At 28.9% G+C, this 10,413-nt stretch overlaps 1 protein-coding gene across 1 annotated transcript in view; it reads right to left on the bottom strand.

The window, feature by feature from the left end:
• Nucleotides 1–10,413, bottom strand: part of LOC111620360 (PR domain zinc finger protein 10-like) — a 139,353-nt gene that overhangs the window by 22,799 nt on the left and 106,141 nt on the right. The window contains exons 16-18 of the mRNA XM_023362286.1: nt 5,155–5,278; nt 4,123–4,410; nt 3,268–3,540 (exon numbers count right to left, since the gene is read on the bottom strand). Of these exons, the coding sequence (XP_023218054.1) occupies nt 3,268–3,540; nt 4,123–4,410; nt 5,155–5,278 (685 nt within the window). The remainder of the gene's footprint in view (nt 1–3,267; nt 3,541–4,122; nt 4,411–5,154; nt 5,279–10,413) is intronic.

Raw genomic sequence — 10,413 nt, 5'->3', positions numbered from 1 at the left:
TACTACATGAAAATGAAAATTAATGAATACACTGTGTACAGTAATTTACCTGATAAGACAGACCTCAGAAAAATACTTTATGAGAGCTTTTATACTTTTATAAAGCTGTCTATAATGAAAATTAATTAACTAAGGATTTTTTTGCCCTGCCAGGGTGTGGCCGAGTTATCCGGAGTGCCGGGTTATCGAGAGCCGAGTTTTCGAGGTTCTACTGTACTACCAATACCAATTAATCCACATTTAATTGAAGAAAGAAATTTCAGCAATTTAAACTATTATAATGCAAGCAAATAATGATTAATATTTAAAAGTACTGGCTAAGAATGATAAGAATTTTGCAAAAAGACAGCCTAAAAATGCTTATTTATCTGAAGATAATAATAACAATAAGCAAAGTTTTATAAGGGTATTTTAACTTATATTTTGAGACAGGCTAATTCCCATAAACATTAGATGACTAACAATAACATCTGTGATTATAATAAGAGGACTGTACTATATATATACTACAGTATATATGTATATTTGAACAGCTTAGCAGATTGAACTTAACCATGAATTCAAGTAATAAAAAAGATTCTTGTTATCAAGATTCCACAATGAAGATACTTTTACTGTATCTATACAGTAGTGTTCACTTATAACGAGCTCTTGGCTATAATGAACCAATTTCAAAACTACGAATGAGATACTCATAAGAGCAATGTTATTTTTTCTGGCTTAAACAAAAGTTATTGCTTATAATGGATTATGCATACAAAGAATACTTTAAAGTCATTACTAGGTTTTTAAATAAATACTTCTTCCAATAACATAATGAGTGTGACAATACAGGGTTAAACAAAAGGTAAGGGGTCATGACCTAAAATAACCTAATATGTGAAATGTTGTTTAATTAATTAATTTGGATACTTTTGCTTTTAACTAGTGTAACTAATTTCAATGCACAGATATATTTATCTAATTTTTCATCACAAATTTATACTTTTATACTCTCTATCAGTTTTCTTACTTCTCTAAGGTATTTTCTGAGGTTCATATACTGGCCCATTAACAATGAACTTAGAAATTTACACTGTTCAAGATTTTCACTTGTTAGTGCTGTAATTTAAATTTTAAATATTATTTCTAATCTGTTATTAATGGTTAAACAATTTTCAAAGGTATTTTGTTCAATTTCCCACCCATTTTAATGTTTGTAAATTGAAAGTATGCTTTTGATTGGCTAGAAAATTTCAACTGTAAATATAGTATTTCAAATTTGAATTTCAAAACCAAACCATCACAAAATTTAAAATTTATGCTGTGATTGCTTAGAAAAATTCTGTTCACTAATGTTTGTTATAAAGAATAACAAACTGCACATTATCTTGAGGCATACTGACTCTTCCTATTCATTACGTTGGAATTACAAAGTACCATGCATACGTCCTTGTGAAATACAATGACACTAAGCACTAATCACTGTAAACAGAAATGTAAATCATTTACATTACAGACTAAATATGAAATTATTAAAAGGTTGGAAAGCAGTGTAAAGCAAAGTAAATAATGTAAAGAAATGAATATAACTAAATCAACAGTTGCTACCATTTGGAAGGAAAAAGAAAAATTATTGAAGAGTTTTGAATGTAATAATTCAAATGCTAAAAAGCCTAGAAAAATAAATGCATAATGAATTAAATCAAGTATTGTTAAAATGGTTTTTTCAACACAGACTTAAAAACACAACTACAGTATTACTGTTGCTATATTGTAGTCAAAAGTGGAAGAGTTAGTACTCTCTTCCAATTTGCTTCTTAAGTTTAAATGCAGTAGAAATTGGATTGAGATTTAAAAAAGACATAGTATTAGAAGCTGAAAAATTGTTGGAGAAGCAGCAGCTTTAATAAATGTGGATGTGGTAGAAGACTGGTTGCAAAATAAGTGGCCAAAAATTACAGAAAATTTCCAAGATTGTGATATCATTAATGCAGAAAAAACAATTCTTTTTTATAAGCTTACATCAAAAATTCAAAGGAGGAAGCTGTGCAGGAGGAAAATTACATAAAGAAAGAATTACTATTCTACTAACAGTAAATCTTATGGAAATGGAAAAGAGAAAATTAGTAGTAATCAGTAAATTAAAAATCCAAGATCTTTCAAAAAATCAACATCTACCAGTACATTACGAATCTAACCAAAGAGCTTGAATAGCCTCTGACATTTTCTGTGGTGAACTGTGAGAATAGGATGAAGAATTGAGAAGAAAAAGATGAAAAGTTTTATTACTGACTGACAACTGCCCAGCACAACAAGACATCAAGAATTTACATTGCATTAAACTGGTGTTCATGCTGCCCAATACAAGTTCAAAACTACAGTCTTTAGATCAAGGCATTATATACAATTCAAAGAGCAGCTATTCACAAATTCTCTTTTTGAAAATGGTAACTTCTATAGATAATAGTGAAGAATTCTTTTCTATAAATCTTGACGCAATAAACTTCATCCATATGGCATGGCAAAATGTATCAATGCAAACAATAGCAAATTCTTTTCAACACACTGGCTTTCTACAAACCAATGGAGAAGAGTTCAATTAATTCAGATGACAACAATCTGATTAACAAACTTTTGAAAAGTGAACTTACAAATGATGAAATAAAAGGTGTTCAAAGATGTGCTCCCTCTGCAATTACTGGATGCATTTTCTGACTATGATTTTGAAGAATATGTCAGGATTGATGACAGTGTTATTAGTAAGGAACTTTTGACCGATGATATTATAGCTTCAGTGTCTTTAAAAAATTCAAAAAATAATGAAATTAGTGAGGATAAAGATGACAACACAACATATGCAGATGGTGTTGACATTCCATAAACAACAACTTCTGAAGTTTTGCAAAACAGAGTTGTTATTCATGAGTTTTTACAAATGCATAGTACTCTAGCAAAATATTTTAAATAGTTTTGCTGAGATGCAAATATATATTACAGAATGCTATGCAACTAGCAAAAATTGACAAACCAACAGAAACAGTTTTTTAATAACCATGCACATTTAAATTGATGTTTTAATGGGCAACTTCCTAAGTAATAATTTATTAGATTTTATCTTTGAGACATTAAACTTCAGTTTTTCAAAATTAGGCTGTTTTAGTCCTTATTTGATATAACAAACGTAGATTATAACAAACAAGTTCTGACAGCCCATACAGGTTCATTATAAGCAGGCACTACTGTATATGAAATTATTTTCTCTATAATTCTTAACTAAATATTTACCTTTCGACGGTTACTCATAGGTAATTCTGCACCAGGATGATTTTTCAAAATATGAGCCTTTCGCTTAGAACTGGATTTATAAACTTTTTCACAGTATTGACAGTAATAATCTCTAGTAGTTTTCAAAATAGGAAGGTTTAATTCTGGAACTGATTCTGGTCTTATATCTGGATGACGTTTTGCTAAATGATTAACTAGCATTCCTCGTCTTTTGAATCCTAAAAGGCAGGTATGACATTTGTATATGAAGCGGTGATAATCTGTTGGCGATACCTAAAATACAAATTGTAAATATATATATATATATATATGTTTTGCTGTTAATAATGTATTTAATTATTTTGATTACTAATACATCAAGCTGCACAAGTGTGCACACATAGTGTGCATGTTTGCAAAAACTTTAATACTTTCATTGTTAGGTATTTTCTGTAATTATTTAATGACATAAATAAATAAACATCTCAAACCCAGCATTATTAGTTAATGCCAAACAATACTGTAATGCATTGGGCTAGCCAAAATAATAACCCGATGCATTACAGTATATTTTGGCCTTAAATAATGACAAATAATGTGTATATTAGCAGATTTATATTTAAAACTTTATAATAATAGAAATAATTCATTTTTATTTTAAATTTATTCAGAAATACTGTAGTTAAAGAAAGAACTATTATCTATTGTCTTTATATAGAATTATTATATATAAAACAAACTGTTAATACAGTAATTATATTATATTATTAAAGTCACTAATAAAATAATCACTGTGAAAAACTTGTATATTTTAATATTTTTACAACCAATGGTAATTTATACATATCCTTTTAAATTTCATAATAATTAACATACCTTAGGTACAAATTTCTTAGAAGAAGATGGTTTTGATCCTCTTGCTGTTAGTCGTGCTTCTCTTTCAGGAGCATGCATTCTTTTCATATGTTCTTTTAATTTATCTTTTCTTTTAAACTGTTTGCCACAATTAGCACAGAGAAATTCTCTATGATCAGAATGCCTAAGCATATGAAGTTTTAATTTATCGGGACGAGGAAATATTTTGTCACATTTTTCACAGGGATATCTCCGTTCTGAATGAAAGGCACGGATATGCTTTCGAATTTGATTATATTCTTGAAAAGTCTGAAAAAAAAACAAAAAATATTTCCTGTTATAATAAAATAATATCGTTGGATCATAGAAGTGTTATTTGTGAATATTACTATTAAGAAATGCCATATCATGTATGAAACAATAAAACATCATATTGGACTACATACAAGCTTTAAACACAAACTCAGTACTTACATCAACATAATCAAACAACAAATACAATACATTAAAAAGTGTCACACAAACTAATACATATCCAGCAACCATACTATAAATACACACATCACATGGTCATAAAACGCACACAAAATATATGTTTTGTCTGTAATTAAGGCTCAATCATAATAATATATCACAACTGACCAGACATCACATTCATCAAAGAAATAGCTATTCCAAACAGACAAAATTATTTTAGTAAGTAGAACTTGCCGACAAAATGTCTGCAGTCTTTCCTTGTTTGTAGGTACACAACATATGCCACTACACAAAAACCTAGAAACATCAGGACTTCACAACAGTATAGACATGACATTATAGAAAGCAGCTATACTAAACATGTATGCCAGGAAATTCTTAAACACTGATGCATACAAGACAGTGAACAAACAACAGCTTTTTCTTTAGCTATGCCTTGACCTTGGTTTTATATAGCTCTAGGCACCAGTATTACCAACACCATAATAACATTCTTTTTTTTCTGTTACTGAATTAGTGCTCATAAAGCTTTATACAAATAATGTCTTGAAACAAAGTACACAAAAAAATACTTACTTTTTGACAATGAGGACAAGTATAGCCACCATTTTCATAATGAATACGAACATGTTCTTTTAATGTCACAATTTGATCAAATGCTCTTTTGCAGATTGGGCACTCATAATATTTCTTTTCTTCACTGCATTAAAATTTTATATTATATTATAAAGTGATTTAGGTAACATTAATAAGCATAATTATTTGCATTTTTTAAAAATATCAAATTACTTATAAATTGTGTGATTCTCTTAACATTTTTAATCAGGTTTGAGAAAGTAGACAAAAAAACTGAATTATATTTATTGCAATCACTTAAGTATCATTTCATTTATGTATTGTAAATGTGATGAAACTATAAATACAAGATATGTAGCTTGAAATTAAAAATGTGGTAATGTTTCATCACTACAATACCAAAGTTCACTGAGTTTAAATGGTCTTTAGAATTCAGTCACTTCTGAACAACTACAAATCCAGAAATCAGAATATTTATATACATTATTTTAATTAGGTATTGTAACAATTTTAAAATATTACATATATAACTAACATTTTTGTTTATTTTCTAAATCTTAAATTAAATAACTTATGTAATCAGTGTCAACAGAGTTCATTTTGTTCCTTTAAACATAATGAAACAGTTACCATTTTTATGCATGTATAATCCACACTGTTTCTGAAACAACATACTTGAAAAAAGTAAAAATCTCAAAATTCCACTGAGACACAAGAGTAGAGATGTGGATATGCAGAAATACAGCAACATCAGAAATCCCAAACAAAGGGGTGAAATGATGGTTAATGTTTATTGTTGAGTGCATGCTCAGTGCATATTAAAAATGGGTCAAGTGAGAGTGATTACACAGCAAAATTTAAATTGCAAGTGGTGCCTTATGCACAAGAAAATGAAAATAAAGAAGTAGGAAGAAAGTTTGATGTAGACGAAAAAACATGCAGCAATGGATTCAAACAAAGGACACTCTTGAGAAAATACTGTAAAAATGGCAATTATTTTGAGGAAAAACAACAAAATATCGTGACCCGGAAGAAATTATGTTGAGCTATATCCGTGAAATTTGGGCAAATGGATTTTCTGTGTCTGGTGAAATGATTTGGTTTAAAGCCCAAAGGATTACCCAAAATATGAAAATTTCCAAAAGTGACTTTAAGAAGTTATGACTGGGCAAGTCATTTCATGGCATGGCACAAGCTCATGATTCAGCATCAAATTTCAATCATGCAACAACTTCCTGAACCTACCTAATTTTAAATTGCTTTAAAATTATTCATTATCTCAAGTATAGGCTGACCCTATTTTGGTAAAAAAATTTAGGTTAAAAAGGTGCATCCTATATACACATAAATACAGTAATTCATAAATCCTCATTAAAACATATATTTTGAAAAGTTGAAAAACAATCATTCCTATAAAATTTTATACGTCAAAAAAACAAAACATTGGCAATTACTCTGGAAAGCTGAGATGTTGCCTACAATTGTGCATCTTTTCACTCAAGGTTAGATTTAAGAGATATTACATGCAATAGACAAAGTATGTATCATTCAAGACTAGCACACCATGAAAGAAATGAAATAATGATGTCATTTAATGAAGTTCAAGTGTGAGGTAACAGTAGGTGACAGAAGGGTAGAAATCAATATCTTAGAAATATCTGCAAAGATATCTTGCTATCAAAATATACTGTTAAAGTTATTTAATGCTTAGGAAAAAGCACAATAATAATAATGTTTTGGTTTTCAGTACAGTAGAACCCCTCTAATCCGTCACCTTTGGGACTGGGGGTATGGTCGGAACACAAAAAAGGTCGGATTATCAGAAAAAGTAAAATAAACAATCTTCCCCTTTGTCCAGTCTTTGTAGCACTGCTAATTTTTCATTTAATGAAAGAGTAATGTGTTTACGTTTCACTCATGACATGTTGAAAACACACACAAAACTGTACATGTACACACAATGTAAAACATATACTGTAATGAACACAGAAAAATGCCACAGACGGTGAGTCACCGATGAGTCGGGACAAGTTTCTCGACTCCGACCACGGTCGGATTAACCAGAGTGACGGACTAGCCGAGGGTGGACTAGAGGGGTTCTACTGTAATTATTATATAACATAAACACACACTATATTTTGTAACACTGGTTTAATGTTAAGAAATTTGTTTTCTTATTTTGTAAGTGGACATTTTTGCTTAAATTGAATATATTTAAGCTTTAACATAAAAGAAAAGTATTAAAACTTTACACTCCTATAATCGTTTTACAAAGAATAAAATAAATAAATGTTCCATTATATTACTAAATAGAATAAAAAGGCAATGCGAAAAAATATGTATATCAGATTGGTATTCTATAAAATGCTTTAATTAGAGTATTTTTACAATACTAGAGCTTTATGTACCTTAAATTCACTTAAACTCTTTTTGGAACAATATTCACATCTGTCTTGCAATTTTTAAAAGAAAAACGTATTTGTAAATTAGTGAAAAGTTTTTTAGAAATAGATTTACTATTAAAGACAATTTATTCAATTATTAATTTTTNCCTCTGAACTATAATTTTGAAGATTTACATAACACTAAAGAATTTATTTTTAAATCAATATATGACTGAATGTCATTTCTGTACTTTTATATAAATAACTTTTTTATAACAACAAAACTAATAAAATGCATTAATATATATAGATTGGAAAAGACAGGCCTAAAATTGTCCAGCTGGTCTTCAGATTCAGATTTGTTATTGTTAGACATACAATTATGGAAAATAAAAAAGCTTTGCAAAATAGAGATGGGTACTTAGCAGAATACTAGAGCTGTGAAAGCAACCTATTTTTGGTTAACTTTAACTCACTGTATTTTGTAAACTAACATAAATTATCACTCTGAATATAAGGTCAAAATTACTTCAATTAAGAAGAATGGTAGAGGAAGTAATTATGTTAACAATCTTTGAGCACCCTATATATATGTACATATTGATTATAATATGAAAAATTTTTTAGAATTGAGGATAAATAGCAATTGTACATTTATCTAAAACAGTTTTTCCCTTTAGGATCAGTTGTATAAATCTTAATCTCAAGGTTACATGCATTTTAGTTATTTCTCATTATATAAAGTAATAGTCATTAAAGTACACATATGCAAATATTATAGATAATATCTAACAAATTTACTAATATTTTTTTTCTTTAAACTACATTCCAATCCATCCCATGCTTTTGCTTATTCATTTTGTTTCTTTATCTTATGGATATTTTAAGCCTAAAATTTTTGGCTTTTTTCAGTAACTTACATCACTTAAGATGCATTTCGGGTCTTAATCACTCCTCTTCAGTCCTTAATTTTTATATAGATCTTATCAGAACAAATAATAAATATAAATTACATCACACATACATGTTTGCAGATAATATTTACAAAAAATTTTTTCTACTCACATTAACTGATTATTGAATACAAATTAAAAATTATTAGAAACTTCTGGGAAATACTTGAAACAACCATCCACATACCTATTATATTCATGGTTGTTTCAAGTATTTCCCAGAGGTTTCTAATAATTTTTAATTTTAATTTGTATTCAATAATCAGTTAATGTGAGTAGAAAAAATTTTTTGTAAATATTATCTGCAAACATGTATGTGTGATGTAATTTATATTTATTATTTGTTCTGATAAGATCTATATAAAAATTAAGGACTGAAGAGGAGTGATTAAGACCCGAAATGCATCTTAAGTGATGTAAGTTACTGAAAAAAGCCAAAAATTTTAGGCTTAAAATATCCATAAGATAAAGAAACAAAATGAATAAGCAAAAGCATGGGATGGATTGGAATGTAGTTTAAAGAAAAAAAATAGTAGTAAATTTGTTAGATATTATCTATAATATTTGCATATGTGTACTTTAATGACTATTACTTTATATAATGAGAAATAACTAAAATGCATGTAACCTTGAGATTAAGATTTATACAACTGATCCTAAAGGGAAAAACTGTTTTAGATAAATGTACAATTGCTATTTATCCTCAATTCTAAAAAATTTTTCATATTATAATCAATATGTACATATATATAGGGTGCTCAAAGATTGTTAACATAATTACTTCCTCTACCATTCTTCTTAATTGAAGTAATTTTGACCTTATATTCAGAGTGATAATTTATGTTAGTTTACAAAATACAGTGAGTTAAAGTTAACCAAAAATAGGTTGCTTTCACAGCTCTAGTATTCTGCTAAGTACCCATCTCTATTTTGCAAAGCTTTTTTATTTTCCATAATTGTATGTCTAACAATAACAAATCTGAATCTGAAGACCAGCTGGACAATTTTAGGCCTGTCTTTTCCAATCTATATATATTAATGCATTTTATTAGTTTTGTTGTTATAAAAAAGTTATTTATATAAAAGTACAGAAATGACATTCAGTCATATATTGATTTAAAAATAAATTCTTTAGTGTTATGTAAATCTTCAAAATTATAGTTCAGAGGTTCCCAAAGTGTGCATCAAGGTGCCACAAAATATATAAAATTTTTATATATATATGTTACTGTAAATGCTCGAACTGTGGTAAAAGTCCGAAATGTTCTGTGATCATCCGTAATTTCGAACTTTTACCAGCATTTACTCGGTATATCTTAGGTTTTACCTCAGAGACATGGTAAATGCTGAAAAAATAGTTCCCGCTTTCTGCACCGCACCGCGTCACCGCCTTCGCTCGCCACATTTCATCGTTTGACACGTTAGAAAGCGCACATTAATTCTAATCTTGTTTGAGATTTCTCTGTCTAAAAGTTATTTATGAATCAAGATGAGTGTGAAATGGAGATTTTATGAAATAATGGACGAGCTCATTGCAAGCAAGAAAGATAATAACTTTTACTTAATAGGGACAAATATGCAACGTGTTTGGAGGAAGTAAAAGCTACAAAGAACATGAAAAAGAAACAAGCTGTTCATTACAGGTGTATAAGGCGTTACGAGATTTTGACTATAGGCGTCGAAGAAAAACTAATTGCACCTATGAAGGAGGAGGATGGAGAAATAAGGTATTATATTTGTTACGAGGACTTATTCAATATTCTCGAAGAAACACATGTTGCTGTTGGTCACGGTGGAAGGACACAGATGCTTAAGGAATGTAACCACAAGTATAAAAATGTAACAGTTGAGGCTACTATGACATATTTGAAGCTATGTCAATCTTGCCAAAAGAAACAGAAGACTTTGAAAAAGGGCATTGT

Source organism: Centruroides sculpturatus, unplaced genomic scaffold (assembly GCF_000671375.1).
Source record: "Centruroides sculpturatus isolate CEXI.00-Female unplaced genomic scaffold, Cexi_2.0 scaffold32, whole genome shotgun sequence".
Taxonomy (NCBI): domain Eukaryota; kingdom Metazoa; phylum Arthropoda; class Arachnida; order Scorpiones; family Buthidae; genus Centruroides; species Centruroides sculpturatus.
The sequence above is the reverse complement of the archived record's forward strand: the minus strand, read 5'-3'. Positions and strand labels throughout refer to the sequence as shown.